We start from the raw sequence: 23,842 nt of genomic DNA, 5'->3' as shown, positions 1-23,842 counted from the left end.
TCTAATTATAGAGAGAACAGCAAATGTGAGCTCTACCCCTTTCCTCCTCAAAGTACTATATGAAGGCTAATCCAAAATCTCCAGAAACTAGTCAAGTCTTGTGAGGTTAGAATTCCTCAGGAATGACTGGTGTACTAATTGTTAAATGAAACTATTTTAGTTCACCAAAGGGGCTTTTATTAATCAGAGGTATTCATAAAAGTCTTTGTTTACAAATTTTGACTCTTAAAGAACATAGGGAAGTATTAAAAACCTAGCATATTTACAAAATAACTTTGTGTGCAGAAGGGACCATTACAGAAAAGTATGCTACATATGTTCTAGCAGACAATTAAGATCTCACTTAAACACCTAAACAAGTGAGAAAGCACAGTCATCGTAATTAACAGAGGCTGTTTCTTACCTCACTTGAGGAAGCATGAGGTAGTGAATGCTCTCAGTGTTCTTTTCTTGAACAGAGGCAGGATCAATAAGGGTCTTCAGATTCTGGTACAGCATTTCAGTAATAAATGGAGTATAAGGTGCCTGAAATATTATGCGTTTCATTAATATGCTAATGACTTAATAGTATACTATGTATCCACAACCAATTTAACTTTCATTATCATAGCACACAATATTCCTGTTGCAGTATTATTACATCAGGAATCCTTGCATTATAAGGGTTTGCCTTGAGATTTCTGTTAGCTCTGCAAAAGCACACTATTTACATTACATTCTGAACCATGAAGTACAACATAAATTAAGAAACAGACACTCATGAATAAGTGAAGCTGATCACCTTCCTCTTGGACTTAATCCATTGTTCTGGGGTAGCTAAAGGATAACTGCAGTGTCTCTATATACCCTATATACTCAAATCCAAGGTGAGGGTCCTTTCCCCATCCAAAAAAAGGGGGGAGCCCCTCGTCTTGTATTAAAGTACAGGGTGGAAATTGGGGCCAGAGTCAGAACTGCAACAGCTGCCTACTAAGAGTGTGCGAAACGAGCCGTATTCGATTCAGATTGGGCCTGAATCGGGGACAGTGATTCAATTAATTGATTCAGATCACTGTCCCGATTTGATTCAGCCAAATCCAAATCTGAAAATTCAATGCTGATTCAGAGAACCAGCAATTCGGACATAGACACAGCTTTAAATGTTTTTTCTACATACCTTGAGGTACCAGGCATGGCTCATGAATGCTGCGATGCTGGGGTGGATGGAGTGTCCCACAGGAGTGTGGAGGGCCCCCCCCACATGCTTGGCAGTGAACCCAGAAGTGGACCAGAAGTACTTCTGGTCCACTTCTGGGTCTGCTACTGAGCGCATGGGGGACCCACCCCGTGCACCCCCAGCTGAGCGATCAGCTGCAGGGGGACTCCAGGTGCCCCCCCAGACCCAGGAGGCACCAGTTGGGGGCCAGGGGCTCCTCTGCACGCTCCCTGGCAGACCTGAACATGCTTCTGGTCCACTTCCAGGTCCACAACTGAGCATGCGGGGGACCCTCTCGTGCTCCTGTGGGACGCTCCATCTGCCTCACGAGCTGCCTGGTACCTTGAGATATGTAGAAAAAACAATTTCAAGCTGTGTCTATGTCCAAATCATTGAATCTTTCTGAATCTCTCCAAATTGATTCAGAGGCTTCCAATTTGATTCGGAGAGATTAAAGTGTCTCCCGATTCAATTCAGATGCTGCGAATCGGCTGCTGAATCAGGCCAAATCTCCGCTGAATCAAATCAGCAACCAAAGCTTTGCACAGCCCTACTGCCTACCCCTTCAAACTCCCTCTATCCCTTGACACTTACAATCAGGCACAACTCCAGCTCCAATCCCTCCTAGACAAAGAGCATATGGAAGATCTAGTAATAAATAATTAGATTCTATACATGGAAAATTAAAACAAAGTTTATACATTTTCCATATACAGAATCAAATTATTGGATAGTTGTCTAAAATTCAAAGTTGTCTTGGATTCAGGTAAGTTTGAATATCTTTGCCAACATATGCTTTTTAAAAACAAAAAACAAACTCAATGCTTAATACAAGTAAACAACAGCAGAGGAAATACAGTACTACTGAATGTAATGATGAATTTCTATACCTGTTTTCCTTTTTTCGGTATCTGGTCTATCAGTTTCTGAGAGCTATAACAATGAGAAGTGTGCAGCAAGGTTTTCAAAAGAATTAAGTTTAAATACTTTAAATAATTAACAATGATAAGTCTCTTACCATAAGTTTGCACATTACATACAGAACATTAAACAAGGTTTCCAAAGCCATAATGCAGTCATCAGTTCCACTTTCACCCTATTGAAAGTATTCACAGAGTTGAAGAAAGGGATCAGAAAACTTAACATCTGTCTTAAATCATTAACCACATTCTCATATTTTACATGCCCACCTAGTAAGTTAACTTCCCAAGATTTATAGTTTAGTCCCATCCAAAATAAAACTATGTCCCAGGTACTGTTCATTTTAGTTTTCCTATGAAAAACAAATATATATAGATAAAAAAGAGGATAGCATATTAGGTAGCAATTACAGCCAGCAACTATGTAATTTCATAAAACATGCTATAGATATCTTGTAAGGGTTTAGGAGTTTAATGGATTTAAACTATTTTGGGCTATAGCTTTGCTGTAAGTAGACAGCCTACCTTTAACCTTCTGCGATTCATTCTAACATACCAATTGGTCAGTATATCAACAAACTTCACCAGCCGAGGGACTACAGTGTATAGTCTGTAGGCTAGAAGGAAAAGGATTTTAAGTGTAGAGAATATTTTCCTGCTGCATTACAATCTTCATTAAAAAAAATACCACAATTTCCATTAAAAGTCTTGGCAACTTACTACTCAGAATGCTACAGAAGCAAATACCTTAGTGAGATAAGAACTGGATTAGATCCATTAGCATTACTAGAATCTGCACTTAGACTGTATTATAAAATTATAAGGATTATTAAATGTCATGCTTCAAGGCTTACAGAAGTCTATACCTCCACATCAGAAATAAATTGCTGTCCATGGTATAATACTGCAGAGAGGTATGTTATCTTAGCTTCATGCTTGATTTTTTTTAAAATCTGAAGCATGAAGCATAGTAGAGAAAATGGACTGTTGGTCTGTTATGATTTGGTAGCACCAGACAAAACAAAGCTAAATATTTTAAAATCAAAAAATATTGTAAAAGAACCAAAGTTGTAATTAACCAAGCGTTATACCATTTTAATTTTCATCGTTATTTAACTTTAATAAAGCTTTTGCTCCAATTCACTGACAGTTTCCTGTATAATTCAACTAAATAGTACAGTAAACTGAAAATGGAAAAGGTATTGATGAAAATAGTATATTTTTTTCATTGAATAACTAACAAAAGCTAAAAATAACTTATGTGCAGTAAAACTCAAAGGCACACACAGTCAATGAAAAGGTCCTCACAAACACTAAAATCCAACTGGGGGGGGGTCAGTCGTGTTCAGTCTACAAGAAATACTCACAGAAAAATTAGTTCAAATGCATTTTAAAAAGAAAGAATACCAATGTATATACAACTTCAAAATACAAGGAGCTTCTTTAATTGAGTGCTCTAAATTTTGTAATGTAGTTTAATAAACATATAGCTATTGAATTGTGCATATTTCCCATAAGAGACATAAAACACATCTCACAAACTGATAACAACTAAAAGAGAAAGTAATTCCAAATTCGCCCCCCCCAAAAAAACCCCAAACAACTGCACTTGATATTTCAATTTAAAGAAGAAATTACATGGAGCAATATGTCAACCAAAAAAGAAAGATCCATATAAATGTCTTTTATGTCATAATAGCAATCCCAGTACTCTCTCAATAAGTAAGGTATCTAATGATGATGCAAGATAAGAAAAACTTGGCAACAATAATTATGAAATTTGCAGCAAGACAGTCTTACATGACCGGAAATAAAATTTCACAAACTTTTCATAGTTCAGAATTTCATCTTGTAACCCTTATAAAGGAGTCTTGTTTTGAGATAACTTGGGCCGGGGGGAGGGGTGGGGGATGGAAGAAAAACCCACACCAATAAACCAATTCTCTCTGGTTGAAACAGTGTAAGAAACCATCACTGCTTTGTAAAACCATCTAATGGATGCTGTATATAGGTTCTGTGAAAGTAGCAAACATGGTAAATTATCTGAATATGGAATTTAAGCTCACTGAAAACGTAAAGAATTGTTTCCTATATTCTCCAGTTTCATTTCAACTCCCCTTTCTTCTTTAAATCAAGTATCATATGCTAGAGATTCAATATTTCATTCACTGAAGTGGTAAGTGCCCAAATCTTAGATACAAGAATGTTAAAATTTGATCTGAAGTCTCCATTTTAGAAGCTCAGGAAATTAATGGAAGTAGTAAGGATTACCTCCTACCCACAATTTGATACTAACAAAATAAGCCAGCTATACAACATAGGGAATGCTGTAAATTTTCCCCTACAGGACTCTAACTTCCGAGCTTTCTGATTGTGCCCTTAACTTCCATTGTTTCAGAGCTGAGTCTTTACTGCTGCAGTTATCCACTTTTTCAGGTTGTGGGCTGGAATTCTTTGGTTCTGGTCAGAGGTGGGTACATGGGTGGATGTCAAGACCCAGCTACCACTGTGGCATGGCACCCATCCTTGATATGCATTATCTTTTTAAAAAATGTGACGTTCTCCAAATGCTCTGAAGCCCGCTCACATGTTGGCCATATAATTTCATAACTTTGTCTCCAACAAGTTAGACTGTTTCAACATGGCTATGACAAACTGTCTGTCATGGAAAGGGAATACAGTTCTGCAACTGCCCCAGAAAAAAAAAGAAACACATTCAAGTGATCATACTGACAGTCTACATTCTGTCACAGGAGAGAAAACTCAAAAGCAGTCACTGAAACAAACAAAAGCCTCTCAGAGGCTCACATTTGATTTTTAGTACACAGACAGTTTAGCACATATTTGATCTCCTCTAAGCCAAATTTGTGCCACTCCTCAAATACCTATTTTCACTTTGTGCCTGGGCTTTTACAAAACCTTCTTGAATAAATAAAAAATATTTTGTTTTTCCAGCCATCCTACAGTATGTTAGTTGTCTTTGTTTCATTTTGTTGCAAGTGATATGATGATAGAGCCAACCTTGTCAAACATCCTTTTCAATTATTTGGTGATAATTTTTTAGGTTTCTTAAGCATGCCATAGGATGTTCTTGTTTCAAACACTATACTGTTTTGTATTAACAAGAGTGTCACTTGCAAATCAAGGGAAGTGATTCTGCCCTGTTCAGCACTGGTAAGGCCTCACCTGAAGTACTGTGTCCTGGTTTGGGTCCTACACTTGAAGAAGGATGTTGACAGATTGGAGAGAGAATCCAGCAGAGTAACAAAAATTATTAGAGGCCTGGGAAGCAAGACTTATGAGGAAAAGCTGAAAGAACTAGGGTTATGCATTTTGGAGAAGAGAAGACCAAGGCAGAATTTGATAAAGTCTTCAAAAACCTGAAAGGCAACTAAAGAGAGAATAGGGATAGGCTTTCCTTTGTGGGCATAGGGGACAGGACTATAAACAATATCTGTTCAACCTGTAGGAGGGGAAATTTAGGTTGAAGATTAGAAAGAATGTTCTCATTATGAAGTTATTTGAGCACTGGAGCAGCCTACCTCAAGAAGTTGTGGCATCTCTCCCTGGAAACTGCAGGCTGGACAGTAGAGCTGTGCAAAGCTTCAGTCCCCGATTCAATTCAGCAGAGATTTGGCCTGATTTGGTGGCTGAATCTCAGAATCCAAATCGAATCAGGAGACCCTTTAATCTCTCAGAATCAAACCCTCTGAATCAATTCGGAGAGATTCGGAAAGATTTGACGATTCGGACATAGACACAGCTTTAAATGTTTTTTCTACATACCTCAAGGTACCAGGTGACTCGTGAATGCCAAGATGCTGGAGCACATGGAGTGTCCCACAGGAGCACAAGGGAGTCCCCAGTGTGCTTGGCAGTAGACCCGGAAGTGGACCAGAAGCACTTCCAGTCCCGTCCCCCCCCCCCCCCACCTCAATGACTGGTGCCTCCTGGGGGGGCACCCAGGTTCCACCCACAGCTGATCATTCAGCTGCAGGTGTGTGGGGGCCCCCCAGTGTGCTCCCCAGCAGACCCATAAATGGACCAGAAGTACTTCCGGCCCACTTCCACGTTCGTGGCTGAACATGTGGGAGGCCCCCCTGTGCTCCTGTGGGACACTCCATCTGCCCCAGCATCACAACATACATGAGCTGTGCCTGGTACCTTTAGATATATAGAAAAAACATTTAAAGCTGTGTCTATGGCTGAATCACTGATTCTCTGAAGCAGCACCAAATCTTCAGATTTGGATTCAGCCAAATCAGGGATAGTGATCCAAATCAACCAATTGAATCACTGCCCCCGATCCAGGCCGAATCCAAATCTGAATCAAAGATGGCCCATTTTGTACACCCCTACTGGACAAACACTTGGCTGGAATGATATAGTCAGGGATGATCCTGCATTGAGCAGGTTGACTACATGATCTTGTGATGCATCTTTCAGCCCTACTATCCTATGAAAAGATATAGAGTATACTCTAACAGAATGTTGGACAATTTTACTCGGCTAATAAACCTGGTGACTTTGTAGACTTAACTTAGGAAGAACTTGTCCAAGGTGGAAACTTGTTGTATACATCAGAACTAAGTTCTTATAATGATTAGAACTGTACATACACTCATGAAATTAGTATTCTATACCTGTGCATTTTCTCATATCTACTCGTTAAGAGTTTTCTCCCATTTCTTTTTTGCAGTTTTACCTGACAATCTCTGAAGTATACTGTTCACTGCAAGCCCAGTCAAATGAAAAAAGTAAAAAGGAAGTACATACCTGCCATTTCAGCCTTGAAGAACTGAATGAGTGACTGCATGAAGGAAATAATCCATTTGTCCATGATGTTATTGGTCTGCTTAGCTGTGTTCTCATTGTAAAGGAATTCCTTTCCCTCTTCCTATGAGCAACATTGGAAAAACATACAATACAACAATTCAGCTTTTGCATACATCAAATCCTGTCTAAGGATTATGGCCATTTTTCATCTATGCATTAATTTCCCATCCTCCCTGTACTGCACTGGTTAGAAAGAGACTATTCAACACTAAAATCACAACAATGTGTTAGCTATGCTTTATTGAAAGAGCAAAAATAAACAGAAATAGGGAGCAGGGTAAGTCCTCACCCAGCATTGTCCACTATAAATAAAGCCAGTTGGTTGTGAAGCAGAGAAAAAGTATTACAGCACAGAAGTAGCCAATATTTTTTTCCTTTTGGTTTTTTTGTACTCTAATGACAATTTGTAGACATAAGCTAATTAGACTGATTTTAACTAACCCCTTATAATTCAAGTAAATACCATAAGTATTTAACAAGCTTCATGGATTCCAAAGCAAGGTTTTATATATTTTATACATACACACACACACACACACACACACACACACACACACACACACACACACCTTTCATAAAATATTAAATTTATAACAACTGGTCAAGAACATATCAATTGAATTGTTCAGGACAAAGATAATAAAATAGCAAATCCAAATGAAACTGCAGGAGGAATTCTGGGCAGGTAACATGGGGTTACTACATTCACTGATGATGACAAAAATGGAGTTAGCACCTGGAGGTCTCCCATTCCCAATTCTCCTGCTCTTGCAAGATCAAACAGAATGACAGAACAAGCTGGATGCCTGCAAAGTTCATTTCAGACAATTCAGAGGTGATAAGAAGGGAAAATACTGTTAGGAAAACATGAACACTTGTCTTACGAAAACTGGGGATCCTGAGCAAAAGTTTATTGATTATAAGGCTTCAAGTCACCAGAATCTCTTTGTAAAGGTGACTCGTAAAAAGGTAACGCAACTTCTGTAACTATTGATTGAATTCTTCAAATGACAGCTCCCCAAAATGATTCAACTTCTATGGTGATTTCAAGTATACTATGAGGACTAAACTTATTTTTCATTCTTTTAAAAATGTTTGCATTGGTAAGTGGTAACTTTCTATCATGCGACTAGGATGAAAGAGAAACTGCTGTCAGACAAACCCACAAGCCATATATACTAAATCTTCAACATTTGACAAATTACCATTGCCAAAATAGACATTTTGATCTTGGTTTTGAATTGACAGAGCGGTAGAATCTCATGTCACTTACTCCAGTGTCCATCTTTCATTAGGTCTTTGAATGCAAATCAGCAGGTGTCACACGCATAGTACTGCAGGTAATCTCTCATTATTTCAGTTCCCTGCTTTTATAGCAACTATCTTTCAAAGATGCAAAACTGATTATATTACAGGCATACAGTCTTCTTGCTATTTCTACAGCATAAAATTTTTTAATATCAAGTATTCCCAAACTTCAGTCTTCTTTCACAGAGTCAAGCTGATCTTGTGCAAATCTGCAATATATTCAGTTAGCTTCCACAGCAAACGCAACATGTTCTTAGGGAAGATAAATTTCTGCATTAAGTACTACCTTACAGCAGTATAATACCATTCAGCAGTATAATACAGCAGTGTAATACCCTCCCTGTAAAACAAATCTACTTGTTTATTAGGACTTCACAGATTTTTTGGTATATATACACACACTAATCCAGAGCACTCTCAAAGTTAAGAAGATATCACCACAGACCCAGAGTAAAGGTCAGCAAGGAAGCATCAAAATCTTCCAGCTTTTCTTTCCTATTATCTAGCTGAGACCTTAAACAAAAAACAGGCCTTATAGCTCAAGAGGAGGAGGATTATCAAGGAAAAAGCAGATGAGACATTAGCTCAAGCTACTTTTGCAAGTGAGAACATTACAAGCTAATTCACCCATCTTATAAGTTACCATCATGTTATCACTTATCACATTCTCTCTTAGATACAGAGTATGACAGAATTCAAACAATGGTTATTCAAAGGATGGGTCAAGCAGAATCACTGACTCTGATGTCAGATGGATGGACTGATATGCAAGGAAATCCTTTATCAAACATTATGCTAGCAGTACAAACCAAAGTTACTGAAAGCAGCTGCTACCAAACCTTCTCATTGTACAGGTGAACATGTAGCCAAATTACTGAATGAAGAGATTGAAAGGTCCCTCTAGGGTACAAGCTCTTGTAACTGATAATGCGAGTAACATGAAAGCTGCATGGCCAATATTAAAGGCACAGTATCCTCATTTAATAGTATTCGGGTGTCTTGCTCATGGGTTGAATCTTCTGGCAAAGGACACAGTAAGTGTGAATACAATGAAGACAATATTGGCAAACTGCAAAGCGATTGTGAAGGTATTCAACAATTGTCACGTTGCTAATCAGACTTCGAAGAAATTACAGAAAGAGAAGCAGGGGAAGGTAAAAATGTACTTTTACAGCCAGGAGAAGCTAGATTGGGCTCAGCTACAAAGCAGCGTGCTTCAATAGATGACACAGTATTCCACATTATTCCCATGAACGTTCAGAAGCAAATTCTCGACAACAATGCGCTCTGGGTTTGGGTTTGAGTTCAAGGAGCATTCAATTTGCTACTACCAGTTTCCATGGCTATCAGGAAACTTGCAGGAGATATACCAAGCCTTTCAAAAATTCCAGAGATATTCAGACAACTGAATGAAAATCCAACTGAGCTTTTGCCACCTTCACCTCTGTCCAAAAAAGTAGTAGTAAAACAAATGTTTACAAAGAGATCTGAGTTTTGCTCTCATCCAGTTCATCTGGCAGCAAACCTTTTGGATCCTCAACACAGAGGACAACATTTATCAGAAGATGAATTATCTACTGCTCTAGATACAATTATGGAAGTAGCTAAGAATGTCCCTGACATTGACGAAGCTGCCGGGATGACAGACATTGCCGAGTACCACGCAAAAGAAAAACTTTAGAGCAAAGACCTCATTTGGCAGGCAGCTGAGAATACGTCTCATCTCACCTGGTGGAAGAGATACTGTAACACCCAACTGTTGTCCAGGACTGCTCTAAGGATCCAAAGCATTCCACCAACAGCAGCTTGTGGTGAAAACTGGAAGGCTTTCAGCTCAATAAAGACAAAAAAGGAATAGACTAACAAATGAAGGCACCGCTAGGCTCATTTCTGTTTCTCATAATCTCTTCCTTCTGAAGAATTAGTCAGAAGCACAATTAGTGAAGAACATGCAGTTGACGATGCCCATAGACTCATTGGTAAAACCATCCTTTAGCGAAAGAGAATGTGGTTCAAATAGTTTGGAATCATATTGGCTTCAGTTTGATTCGGAAATGGAACCAATGCGTACTGCAAGTGATTCTACACATAGTGACAGCGAAACTGGAGGTGCTGCAATGACCCCAGTGGAAAAGAGCTAAACTCTGTTGAAGTAGATAAGCTGGGGGTTACAGTGGATGGTAAGCTGAATATGAACTGACATGGCCCCTGTTTCCAAGAAGGCTAACAGCATACTGGGATGCATTAGTAGGTGTGTTGCCAGCAGATTGAGGGAAGGGATTCTTCTCCTCTATTCAGCACAGGTGAAGCCACATCTGCAGTACTGTCCCCAGTTTTGGGGCCCCCACTACAGAAAGGATGTGAACAAACTGGGGAGAGTCCAGCAGGGGGTAGCAAAAATGGTGAGGGGGCTGGAGAGCATGACTTCTGAGGACAGGCTGAGTAAATTGGGCTTATTTAGTCTGGAGAAGAGAGGACCCAAGAGGGGATTTAATAGCAGCCTTTAACTACCTGAAGTGGGGTTACAAAGAGGATGGAATTAAACTCTTCTCAGTGGTGGCAGATGACAGAACAAGAAGCAATGGTTTCAAGTTACAGCAAGGGAAGTCTAGCTTAGATATTAGGAAGCATTTACTCATTTTGGAGTAAAACTCCAAGATGAACATGGGCTGGCAGTGTGGGGAAGCAGTCAGGAAGGCCAACCATATTTTGTCATGCATCCACAGATGCATCTCAGGCAGGTCTAAGGAGGTGATCCTTCCCCTCTATGCGGCACTGGTCAGGCTGCAGCTGGAGTACTGCGTCCAGTTCTGGGCACCACACTTCAAGAGGGATGTGGACAACATGGAGAGGGTCCAGAGGTGGGCCACTCATATGATCAAGGGACAGCAGGGCAGGCCTTATGAGGAGAGGCTACAGGACCTGAACCTATTCAGCCTGCACAAGAGAAGGCTGAGGGGGGATCTAGTGGCCTGTTACAAACTAGTCAGGGGGGATCAGCAGGCACTGGGGAAGTCCCAGTTCCCCCAAACACTACCAGGAGTGACCAGGAATAACGGTCACAAGCTGGCAGAGGGTAGGTTTAGGCTAGATATCAGGAGGCGCTACTTCACTGTCAGGGCGGCTAGGATCTGGAACCAACTTCCAAGAGAAGTCGTACTGGCCCCTACCCTGGGAGTCTTTAAGAGGAGGTTAGATGAACACCGTGCTGGGGTTGTTTGACCCCAGTACTCTTTCCTGCCATGGCAGGGGGTCAGACTAGATGATCTACTCAGGTCCCTTCCGACCCTAGAAACTATGAAACTATGAAAACACTGGAACAGGCTACCCAGAGAAGTTGTGGACTCTCCATCCTTGGGGACCCGGCTAGGCAAAACCTTTGCTGGAATGATCTAGTTGGGGATGGTCCCAGGGAGTTTGAGCCAGGGAGTTGAACTAGAACAGGGACAGGCAATAATTTTGGGCAGAGGGCTGCTTACCAAGTTTTGGCAAGCTGTCGATGACCACATCGGTAGCCCCGCCCCTTGACAGATACCCCCTCCATCACCATCTTGTAACTAGAAGTCCCGCTTCCTAACCCCTGACCTTGCCACCATAAGTTCTTCCCCTTGCCCCCTGGAGTACTCCTTTCAGCAAGGGGATCTGCCACTTCAGAGCCAGAAAAATACCAAATTATTTTCTAAAAACTGAACGTCTACAACATTCATTAATTTAATTTCAAAAATATTTTTGTCCTGACTTGCATGCGTTTTTGTAGTGTACACAAAGGTGTACAATCATGCCTCCTTCCATGCATGTGTGGCATGGCAGGAGACAGCAGTGTAACTAGGGTGGGGTGAGTTCCTTGTCAGTAGGGGTGTGATATGCTTCGGTTGCTGATTCGATTCAGAGAAGATTCAGCGGTGGCCAAATCGTCAAATATGAATCAAATCAGGAGGCCCATTAAAAGTTCCGAATCAATCTGAAAAAGATTCGGAAAAGATTCAGCGATTCAGAAGGCAGTCTTCTGGGGAAACAGAAACTGAGAAGGGGAAGGCAGGGGAGAAGTGGGGGAAAGACTGCTCTGATATTGACATCTGTAGCTGGCCAGAGACTGTGATCTTTCCTTGAGTTCCCTTCCAATCACACAGTGCTCTGGAGGAGGGATGTAGAAACAGCATATAAGGCTCTGTGTGAAGCCTCTCTCTGCCTTTTGTGAGTTGTCTGTCTGGAAGCAAAATGTGTGAAGGGATTGGATACACCTTATTAACTACCATTGCCTAGAATCCCTCTACTTATCCTCATGTAATCCATTCCTTTCAACTTATTCTTCCCCCAAAATCCTCTCATTTGTTCATGTTATTTTTCCCCCTACACTTTTTAAGAAAGCCATGATTTCCCTGGCAGTGTCTCATCCATCACTGTGCAGGAAAGCACATATATTACACACACACACACACACACGATGTATTACACACACACACACATGCACTTTCCAGCACAGTGAACATTATGAAGTGTGCTGGAAAGGCAGGTGCTAGGTCTTCTGGGAAAGGAGGGAGAGGGGCTACAGGGGGTTAGGGGAAGAGCTGTAAGTTCCACACCCCCCCAACACAGACACACCCTCTTGCCTGGCAGCGATGACTTCTGCTGCTGGTGGGAGCAGTACCTGTCCCTGTCCCTGCACCTGCACCACCTCCACTAACACCAGAAATAACCCCCAGCACCAGCATGACAGTCTCCTCCATCCCAATTTCAGCTCCCAGCATGAGCCTCCCAGTGCCAGAGCAGGAGCTGAATTTGGGGAAGGAGAGGGAATCTAAGTTTGTGCTCTACACCCCTTCAAGTTCCCTAGAGACAGGTCTTCTCCAGAAGGCACCTCAGAGGAGGTTGTGGGGCGGGTGGCTCGGGTTCCCCTGTTGTTGTGCCTCTGCCTGCCAAGGAGGGGGATAAGGCAGGATCCCTGCCCTCAATCCAGAAGCGGGGTGGGGTGGAGGGGAGGGGATAGTGCAGTGTAGGATCATTTCAAGCTGGCAGATCCCAGGTATGCTACCTGCCAGCACTGCCAAAGACAGATCAGCTGTGGCAAGGACGTGAAACATTTCACTGTGGCAATGCTGCTACATCTCAGAAGGCAGCACCCTCTTGCCCTTGTTCCTCCTCAGCCTGGCACCAGTGGGAGCGTGCCCGAAAAGAAGTCCCCCTCTCACTCCAAATCCCTCCTGTCTCCATGAAGCAGAGGCAGGCCACCCTGAACCGGTGGGGGAAAGCCACAGATAAATGGGGAGGGTTGTTGCAAGGGAGAGCAAAGTCATCCAGAGCACTGGGAGAGATTCGGGACTGAGAGACTGGAGAGAGAGTGGCTCTCTTATAGGGGTACATTTCTCATTCGTAATTGTGTATTCTTGTCTTTAATATACATCTGGTGTGCACTCAGTCTGCTACACAGTTGTTCTTTGGTCTCTCCTACGTATTTTCCATCAGAGCATTTGGTACACTGGATGAGATATATAACGTTTCTGGAGGTACAGCTGTAAGATCCAAGAATGGCGATGGTTCTGTTGTGTACTAGAGATATGTTGGCAGGTCTTGCATTTCTTGTCCTGGCATGGTCTGGATCCATTGGGTGCATTTTGGGCTGTAGGAAGTTTGTTTCTGGTGATGTGGTTAGTGAGATTCGGTGCCTGTTTGAGTTTACAAACCACTTTTCACAGATGAGCCTATGAACTTCACTTCATCAACTTCCTAGATACAAAAACTCATAGACTCAATATAGACATTGGATTTGACACAACCTGCCTAACATTTGAGTCCCCAGGTAGCTCTCCATTTTTACCTGTTACACCCCCCTTCCTCCCAACCCTGGCAGCCTGTCTCTCAATTTACATTTTCATCATGTTTTCTTGCCTGCATATCAGCCTCTGCCTTCTTTACTATTCATTCCATCCAAGAAGAGTGCACACACCAACTGCAGATGCTTCCTCAGCCTGATTAAGGGTTTTTAAACCCAAAAGCTTGCTAAGATATATTTCTCCAACTATTCAGTTGGTCTAATAAAAGATATCACATCTACTCAAAGAACCGTGCCTGCCTGTTTCTTACACCAATATAGCTACAACCAGAAACCCAGTTAACACATACAAGTGACACAAGTTTTGCTTTCAACAGTTTGAGGTGCAGTTTCACAGAAACCCCTGCACCTATCTTCTTGAAAACTGGCAGGCTCCATGCCATCAGAAGGGGCTACCATCCCTGCTGCTTTCACCCTGCTCTGTCTTAATACACACACGACACTAGTTTTGCTTTCAAGTTAGGTGCAAGGGTTTCTGTGAAACTGCACCTCAATCTCCTTGGAACTTGGCAGGCTTCATGCCCTGAGAAGTCTGCTGTTTCCATCCCTGCTGTTTCCATCCAATTCTGCAAAAAAAAAGACTAAGTTATAGGTATTTTAGGGACTCCCCATTATAGTCTATGGCCAAATCACCCCGAATCAGAGCCCAATCTTTCAAATCCAATTCAGCCGAATCAAATTGAGACAGTGATCTGAATCGAATCACTGTCCCCCAATTCAGCCAAATCTGAATCGAATACTGGCCGCTTAGCACAGGCCTACTTGTCAGCCTCAGGCATTGACTAGGAGACATCACCAGAGAGTGAAAAGGGCACCAGGGTCAGCTCCTAAGGAACCAGGCCATGGCCTGCTGGTGCCCAAGCACAGCTGATGCTGGTATAGCAGCAGCAGCAGTTGCCACTGCCAATGTTGCCCAAAAAGGTAAGCCTTTCCTTCTGTTCAATCAGGCTGTTCCCCTTTACCCCAGTCTAAAATGCTCAGCATGTCTCCACATACCCTGTACCGCCAGGTACATTTTACTTCTTGCCAAGTTCAGTCATTAGAATGGAGGATCATATCCCATGGCACATTTAAATTAATATCTGCCAGAGGACTGAAGCAGCATGCAAACTGTCAAGAAACATGGTACAGGCCCAAAACGCCAAGAGGGGAGACCGTGAAGAGGACTGGACTAAACTGTGATTAGCTTTGTATTTCAGGGTTTATTATTAGTATAAGAAAGCTGATTAAATAGTACCCATCACAAGTCTCAAAGATCTGTACCTTATGTTGCAGGATCAGAACATTCTGAACGAGAAAGCGATATGCATTATACCAGGGCAATAAGACATCCTTCAGTATGTCCCTTACTCCTTCTTCCTTAAATCGTAAGTTTTCTGCTCTTACCACAGGAGAATTAATGAGATACAACCTGCAGAGAAACAATGCAAAATGGTCTATTAGAAATAGCTTCAGTCGTGCTGCTTTACTGTCTACATTATTCATGTTATAAAATTTCCTTTAACAGAAAATTTTTTTTTAAGGTTTACACCTGCAAATATTAATGGAAATTTGCTTCAGGCCAGAGCAAATCTGAAAGGCTACAACATGTATGGGAATACATTAGAGAGAATGGATGTTTTAAAATGTAAATAAATAAATAAATAAAAATAAAAGACCCCCAACAGAATGCTTAAGATGTGGGGCATAAACTTTCTTAGTAAAGATTTATTTTGACACCAAAGCCTTCAAATCTATGGGTGGACATCTGTATAAAAAAGAAGAAATTAAATCGTTTTGGTGAAAAATAGTCCTGGACTATGCACCAGGAAGTTGAAAGCCATATATGCCCACACATGTTGGACACATTCAAATGATGTGCCAGCTCTAGCCTGGACTTGGAGCTGACAATGAGCTGTCAGCTCTAGCCTGGACCCGTCATGCACTAAATTGCATGTGCCATAAAAATAAGCCAAAAAATATTTTCCATTGTAAGTAGGACATTTTTATAGCTGTAAGCATGGCAGAGAACACCATACTGAAGAGTGTTGGGGCCAACACAACCCTGCTCAACTCCACTGGTGACTGGGAATGATTCAGAGGACTCAGTCATCCACAAGGCAAGTGAGCATGCCATTACAGAATTGCTGAACCATTGCAATGAATTTCTCCAGGCAACCGAGTTTTGCCATGATCCTCCAAAGGCCCTCCCAACTGACTATATCAAATGCTTTTATCAAATCAAAGTCATGTATAGGTTGGAGTTCTGTTTCTGGCATTTCTCCTGAAGCTGATGAGCTGCAAACACCATGACTATGGTCCCAAGTCCCTTCCTGAAACCATGCTGACTCTCAGGCAAGAGCTCTTGTTCAATGTGTTGCACGAAGAGATTCAACAGAATTCTAGCAAGGATTTTACCAGCTATTGACAGCAAGGCGATGCCCTGATGGTGGTGGCCAGATTGTCTATTGCCTTTCCACTTGTACAAGTAGACAATGGATGCATCCTTGTACTTCTGAGGTATAGTTCCAGTCATGAGTGGAGAGCTAACTAGCACATGACCTCCCTGGAATACACACAAATTACTATGTAGCACTGCACTGTGAGATCACCATGGCTTAAAAGCCTGTTGTTTTTTTCTGAGGCCCAGCCCAACGCACTATGTGGTCCATCAGATCTTTTTGGCTTTAGACTAATATCATGTACTTTGTGCTATATATTGTTATGGCAATGATATAGATTATGGATGTTGGGGTAATGACATGGAATATGAGGGTGCTGAGTGTGCAGCTGAATGAAGGCTTTTTTCTGTATCTCAGCAAAAAGCTGCTGGTCACATGGCTGGATGATATATTAAAAGCTAACCTCAGCAAAAGCTGGTGGTCACTAGGCTAGCCGATATATTAAAAGCAACTAACTTAGCTAGCTTAGCTAAGTAAGCAGAATCTTAACAGGGGAGGTAGGGTACAAAGTTCATAATGTGTTAAAAATAGAATAGCCCACCAACTAGCATCAGGAGACAGAAGCAGAAATGCAGCCTTGGAGATGGGGAAGTCAGCAAGAAAACCAGCAAGAAACCGCAGGTGACCAAGAGAAGATAGGGGTCTTAGCAGAGAGGCATGTAAATAAATGAAATGCATAGGCAATACATGCTAAGGAAGCAAGCAGTAAACAGAGGTAGAGCTTGAGAAGGGAGGAGAAATGGGTGGAACCAGAGGTGAAACGAGGGAAGAGTAAATGTTAATATGTATGAACCAATGTGTACAAGTGTGAAAAAGAACTGTTCAGGGTGGCTTCCCAGTTTGTTGTTTTTTGGGAGCTAGTCTGAAGCCGTCCCCATTCTGAATAAAGCTGTTGTGAGCAATGTGTGCTGGTGTTTGCTCCCTGCTCTGCTCTGGCTAATGAGTACCAGGATCCATGGGCAACTGAATCATCGTCTTCCTAGTTGTTGGGCACCACATGGAGTCGGGGTCTAATATATATAAGTAGGTACAAAACTGCTGCTTAAAAGTATGTATATAAAATACCTGTGCTAAAACTTGCAGCGGTTTAAAAAACAGTTTTTTAAATGTCAACCAATATTCTCCTTCCATCTTGATGGATAAGGCCCACACTACTATAAAGTCATAAGAAAAATAATGCAACCATCAGAGCGGTGGTGCCTATGGACCCTCACCTTTTTTAGCAGCTTATACTGGTTTGACTGGGAAAACGGGACAAGTACAAATAATAAAAAATATTCCTGTTAGGGGGCATCTATGGGCCTGAAATTGGTGGAACCATGACTTGGACTCTGAAAAAGAGTCAGAAAGACCCCAAGGAACTGCAACATCATCTAAAGTATCAGGCCCCAAAATGGCAGTGGTACATAGTTCAACTACAAGGGAGAAAAAATATGGCATAGGAAAGGGAGACAAGCTCAAAGCCCCCTAGGAAAAAGTAAGGGAGCAAAACCACCTGAAACCTAAGGATTTGTATTGTTTTGAAGCAAATAATTATGAACAAAAAGAAAAGACATCAGCATAAGAAAAACAAATACTAAAACGTATGGGTCTATGTGCAGACTGTGAAAGCTGGCTGACGAGAAGCTGTTTAAACTCAGCCAAGCAGCTGAGGAAGTAAGGAGCAAAGATGTATGTTCCACCTTTTAACCCTCCAATAGGTGAAACCTAAAGAGAAGGGTCAGAGCAGCCTATGCTGGTATGGCTAAGGTAAAAAAAAAAAAAAAAAAAAAAAAAATCTCCAAACGACTACATCAGGGTACATCCAAATATGAGACTGCATGTGGGAAGGGCAAAACAAATGTTTCTCAAGGTTCCCTCTTCCTGGGCAATTCCATTCTGTACCCCTGGCACACATCATAATTTTCACCTTTGTCAGTGTAAAAGGTTTTCTTTAAAAGCTTTACATTTGTATTATTTTAAGCCAGTATTCTGACTATGAAAACAATCTTGATTTCTTAAGCTTAACTATAATAGAAACTAGGTCAGAACTGGTGCCTCACTCAATTAAACTAACTTGAATTAGAAACCAATTTAAATAACTAACTGTATAGTACTTCGTTCAACTACTAAAAAACCCTTTAATGTTACAGTATTTCAACATTTGTCAATAAAATGTTTAATTCAGAACTTAATTTGTCAGGTTTTATAAGCTTTAAGTAAAAAAAAAATAAATTCTAGACCGAGTCTTTACAGAATTTTCCTTTAGGGCACTTTAAAATTTTAATATGGGCTGACAGTGCATTCAAAAATATTGGACCATGAATTCATCTTGAAAGACCTTCTCACATAAACATGAATGCATACAATTCCACTGTTAGGGCAAACAGTAATGCATGAATGCAGGTAGTATAGGACTTGACACTTTTCATAGATTTAACTTTCAACTCTAAGCCCGATGTCAGTAAATATTTAAAATGAAAGGACATCTCATGAATTTAAACAATTGATACCTTGCTGTTCTATACTTGCTGTTCATCAAATATAATAAGCTAACAAAGCCCTAAGTCAGTGGTCACCAACCGATTGATCCTGATCAACTAGTGGAGCCTCAGACAGTCAACCTCAGTCCGGGAGGGCTTAGCACATACACACTCAGCCCCCCGAGACTGAGATAGACTGTCAGAGACTCCGCCATTGGGAACAGTGGGACACACATGCGGAGTGGCGGGGGCAGGACAGTGGCGGGACGCACGTGGCTGGGCTGAGCAGCACCCCCTGCCACCAGGGCTAGGCCAGGTGAGTAGGGCAATCCCCCTCTGCACCCTGCCACCCTGCAGTAAGGGAGGAGCAGGGGTATGAGAAGGATTGGAGCCCAGGCAACTTGTCCAGAGGTGCAAGGGGGCTCCCGCGCTGCATGCATCCAGGCAAAGGCCCAGGGGCCACGTACCCACCAGATTTGCGTGTAGGGCAGAGATGGCTGCCACGGCATGCTAGGCTTTGTGCCTGGGGCACAGATCAGGGGGACACGACCTTCCCCAGGCCTCCACCAGGATGCATGCAAAGGTTGGAGCCCCCCCATGCGCCTGGACAAGCCACCCAGGCTCCAACCCTTCCCCCAGCCTGGCAGGGGCACCACTCACCCAGTGGCAGGTTGAACAGGGGCATAGGTGGAGGAAGGTGGGGCCAACAGGTTTAGCCCCTCCTTACACAAAGTAACAGTAAGGCTGCAAGACAGCCTGGCTGCAGGTTTCTGGCAGCTGCAGCACGGATGGGGAGGAGTAGAGCAGGGGCCCATTCTGCACCCACACCAGCTGTGTAGGGTCTATCCCTGCTCCACTCCCACCCACACTGCCATGCACAATTGCCTTACCTGCTGGGGGCGGTGCGCACCAAATATCTTTTTCTCCTTCTGCCTTGATCTGGTCCTTCCCCTCTTCCCTGCCCACAGACCTCCCTGCAAGGGATGGGGAGCGGAAAGCAGGGTAGATCCTAGGTTGCTTTTTAATTCAAAACGTGATCTCCTGCCCAAAAAGATTGGAGACCACTGCCCTAAGTGAAACAATCTGGTCTTGCATCTATTTTTTACAGCTCCCCCACTTTCGCATTTTTATGCTACTGACATTCCACACATTTCTTCTTCCCAAGAGTCTCACCATTTTGGCTTACACAAACTTCTCTTACAATGACATGGGGTTTGCAAAAGGCTAGGACAGGGGTGTGCAATTATTTGGGCTGAAGGGCCACTTGAGGACTTTGTGAGAGCTGCTGTGGTCTAATGTGGCGGGGGCAGTGCTGACCTGGGGTAACATGGTGTGGCATGACAAAGTGCAGCGGGGGCAAAGGGTGGGGGGCAGCAATTGATCCTATCTGGCCTCAGGCCATTCCACCCCACACCAACCACAGCGCTGGATGGAACAGGAGGGCAGGGTCTCCATGAAAACTGGCCCAGGACCCCCACAGGCAGGGAATGCTTGGCCAAGCAGATGGGATGGGGCTGTCCAGAAGTGGGAAAAATGGGCAAGGCTGGGATTGTGAGGCAGCGACAGTACAGGCGCAACGCCCAGGGCAGAGCCATGACCCCGCTCCCTGGCATGGGCACCAGTTCCGTGAGTAGGGATGCATGGGGACCATAAATCACAGCTCAACCCCAGGCCCGGGGGCCATGGCCACATGCTTTCACCACCCTGTGGCCCATGGGCCCTGGCCCCAACCAGCCTGTCCCACTCCACACCCACCCTCCACACCCTCCTCTTGCCAGTCCACTCCATCCACCACTCCCAGTGGTGGGTGTGGGGTACATGGGCTGAAGTGCCTGGGCAGTGGGGCCAGGTCCAGCAGCAGAGACACCGGCAGTAGGAACCAGGCAGAGCTAGCCAGTGCCACGAACGCTGCTAGGAAGCCGAGTCCAGCTGCTGCCCTCACTCCACTGCACACCTGGGGTTGACGGGACTGGTTGCATACACCAGGGTCTCAGCTGGGCGGGGCTGATGGACCCTCTGTGGGCTGGACAGAATCCCTTGGCAGGCCAGATCTGGTCTGCAGGCCATATTTTGCCCACCCCTGGGTGAGATGCTCCCCCCTCTCCCCCCCGGTTGGCTGCATCTCTTGCCTCTCACTTCTCTGGTGCCTAGTGAAGAGCAGCCAATCGCATCTGCTGCAGAAATCAGATAGAACTGCTCCTCTCATAAGCACAGAGCTTTGGACACAGGAGTGGGGGAAAAGTGGTAAAATTGCCTCCCTTTGCCTTCTACTCTTCTATCTTTTAACAGGTACAGAAAATAGAAAGGGAAGTAAAGGCTCTCTGTGGTAAGAAGCCCTCTTGCCCCCGCCCGAGGCCTGGAAAGGTAAGAAAGAGGATCCCACAACAGCTGTCCCCTAGCCAAGTGTAAGACTGACGCAGTAAGGAATTCCTGAAGCTTTAGCAGGACCAGAGTTGAGCAGGAAGGACACAGAATTACCACATTTACCCTAATAAACGAATGTAAGATGACCCTCATCCCCCCAGTAATTAGATTCTATATATGGAAAGTTTATAAATTTGTTTTAATTTTCTACATATAGAATCTTTCCCCACTGCAGCAGGGGCAGGCAGTAGAGGTCAGGCAGTTGGGAGGCAGTAGGAGGGCAAGAAGTAGGAGAGGCAATAAGGGAGCCAGTAGAGGAGGGGTTGGGGGGCCAAGCAGCTTGACCCTCCCAATTGCCCCTCACATACCTTGCTCTCTGTCACTTGTCCCTCCCACCACTTGCCCCGCAACATACTTACTCCTCTCCCATAACCTCTGCCCCCCTCCAATTCCACCTGCCATTTACACCTTGGTTTCAGCCCTAGGTTGGACCAGGTTTGAAATCCAGCCCCACAACATGGTAGAAAATGGTATTTAGAGGTTTGCTTTTGGGAATTGACTTGTAGGTAAAGTAGATATGTATAAAACTAGCCAACTGCCCAAAAAAGATGATGGGGACAGAGCCCCCCCTCCCCCATCCAGACCCGTGCCCCCGCTTCCCTTCTGTTGCTTGGGGTCCGGGCCCACACCCTGCACTTCTATGCTGCAGGGACGGGGGGAGGGGAGAAGCGGGCATGGACCGATGTAGGGGTGTGGGAGATAAGCAGGCCCCAGCATGAGCAGAAGCCAGCCTGCCATGGGGGGGGGGGCTGGGCTAATGTGGCAGCAGCAGAGGAAGGGGAGGAGCAGGCTAGGGACAACACAGGAGGAAGGAGGCCTGCTCCTCCCCTCCCCCTGCTGCTGCTGCCACCGTGTCAGATCAGGCCGGGCCCACTGCTCCCTCCCTCCCCCCCACCAGGACTGCTCCTCTTCCCGCCTCTATATTGGGCCAAGGGCCCGCTCCTGCCCCAGCTGTTGGCCCAGGTCCACTTTTCGCCCCCCCCAACCTCCACAGCGGGCCCTCTCCTCCCCCCTGACCATGGCATCCCAACCCCACTCTCCCCTGCACCGCTGCCACCACCTCCAAGGAGCAAGGGGTGGGAGTGAAGCCAGCTCCGGTGGCCTTGCCCCCCCCACTCCATCGGTACTACTTGCACCTCGCCCCTTCTGTTCCATCCGCTCTGCTGCTGCTGCCTGTTGGCAGCAGGGAAGGGAAGTGAGGCCAGCTGTGCTGGCCTCGCCCCCCACCCCAGCTCTATCTCCCATGTCCCCGCCATCATGGCGGCATTTTGCTGTGCTACCACCTCCTGTTCCAATGCTGTATTCACATTCTGATTGGCTGTTTCAGTCAGCTAATCAGAGTGCAAATAAAGCATTATGAACAGACAGACAGATTAAGGCTTTTATAATATTAGAAGATAATGATGCAGGGCAAAGGCAAGAGTTGATTTCTAAAAAGCTTGTTTTGTGATAAGGTTTCCTCAAGGCCCACTGTGTATGACAGGCAAGCAGCAAACAGGCTGAGAAATTAAAGACATGTACCTCACTGTTCCATAACATGAGATAAGGTGGCACCAGGTCACAGTGCCCAAGTGCAGAGCCCCTGGGATTCCCAGTTTTGTGGAACAGACCAAATTAAGAAAAGACCAGTAATGCCTGAATTAGGATGTGTGCATGTGATGGGTTTGTGAAAAAGGAATATTCTGACAGGATAGAATGTGGACAGTGTGATGACCACAGAGACACCAATCAACAATGCCCAAGATGAAAAAAGTCATCAAAAGGAGAAAAAGGATACAAAATGAGGGGTTTCAGAGCTGCAAAGGATCCCTGAAAGGGGAACCCAAGGTCACCAAGGACAAACAGCATACCATCAGCCTGTCTCATCCACCCTACTGGGGGAGGGAGGGGCAGGGAGTTCAGCCTCTAACCTCCAGGCAGCTGACATATGACATTCAAGAGAGAAGCTCAGGGTGAAGTTAGGGTCGTACTGGCCAAATGTACCTTCCCTCTAATGACAACTTTAGGACTGGTAGATATAGAATTGTTTGCATTTTTCTTATGTGATATCACTATGTATCAATAAAACTTTTCTACTATCAAATGGAGAGGTCATGGTTGGTCTGAGGGTTTTAGGTCCACCCAGAACAAGGTATCTGGGTTATAAATTCAGTACCAACACAAAAGTGGCAACAGTCTGACAGCTCCAGGCCCACAGCAGCAGCAGTTTCAGCCAGGCACTGGAGCTGGAGCAGATACACTTCTACTGTTATGTGACCAGGATGAGGCTGGAGCAAACATGCTCTCTTGTAGGACTGGTGTGCTAAACATATTGGGGGGCGGGCAGAGGATGTGGGGGGCTGGGCGAGATTGGAGGAAGGACGTGGCAGGCAGCAGCTATGGCTCCCTGCCCTGCTTCCCTGTTACCTTATGCTCAAATCAAAAGA

General features: G+C 44.1%; 1 protein-coding gene across 2 annotated transcripts in view; it reads right to left on the bottom strand.

Moving 5' to 3' along the window:
* The window catches only part of IARS1 (isoleucyl-tRNA synthetase 1), a 220,151-nt gene that overhangs the window by 59,511 nt on the left and 136,798 nt on the right, over positions 1-23,842 (bottom strand). For both annotated transcript variants that reach the window (XM_090022999.1, XM_090023000.1), the window contains exons 20-24: positions 15,353-15,500; positions 6,892-7,012; positions 2,641-2,732; positions 2,214-2,291; positions 404-525 (exon numbers count right to left, since the gene is read on the bottom strand). In XM_090022999.1, coding sequence (XP_089879125.1) covers positions 404-525; positions 2,214-2,291; positions 2,641-2,732; positions 6,892-7,012; positions 15,353-15,500 — 561 coding nt within the window. The remainder of the gene's footprint in view (positions 1-403; positions 526-2,213; positions 2,292-2,640; positions 2,733-6,891; positions 7,013-15,352; positions 15,501-23,842) is intronic.

The sequence above is a fragment of the Crocodylus siamensis genome, chromosome 11 (assembly GCF_052110815.1).
Source record: "Crocodylus siamensis isolate JL-2025a chromosome 11, ASM5211081v1, whole genome shotgun sequence".
NCBI classification, from domain to species: Eukaryota; Metazoa; Chordata; order Crocodylia; family Crocodylidae; genus Crocodylus; species Crocodylus siamensis.
This window is presented reverse-complemented; position numbering and strand designations above follow the sequence as displayed.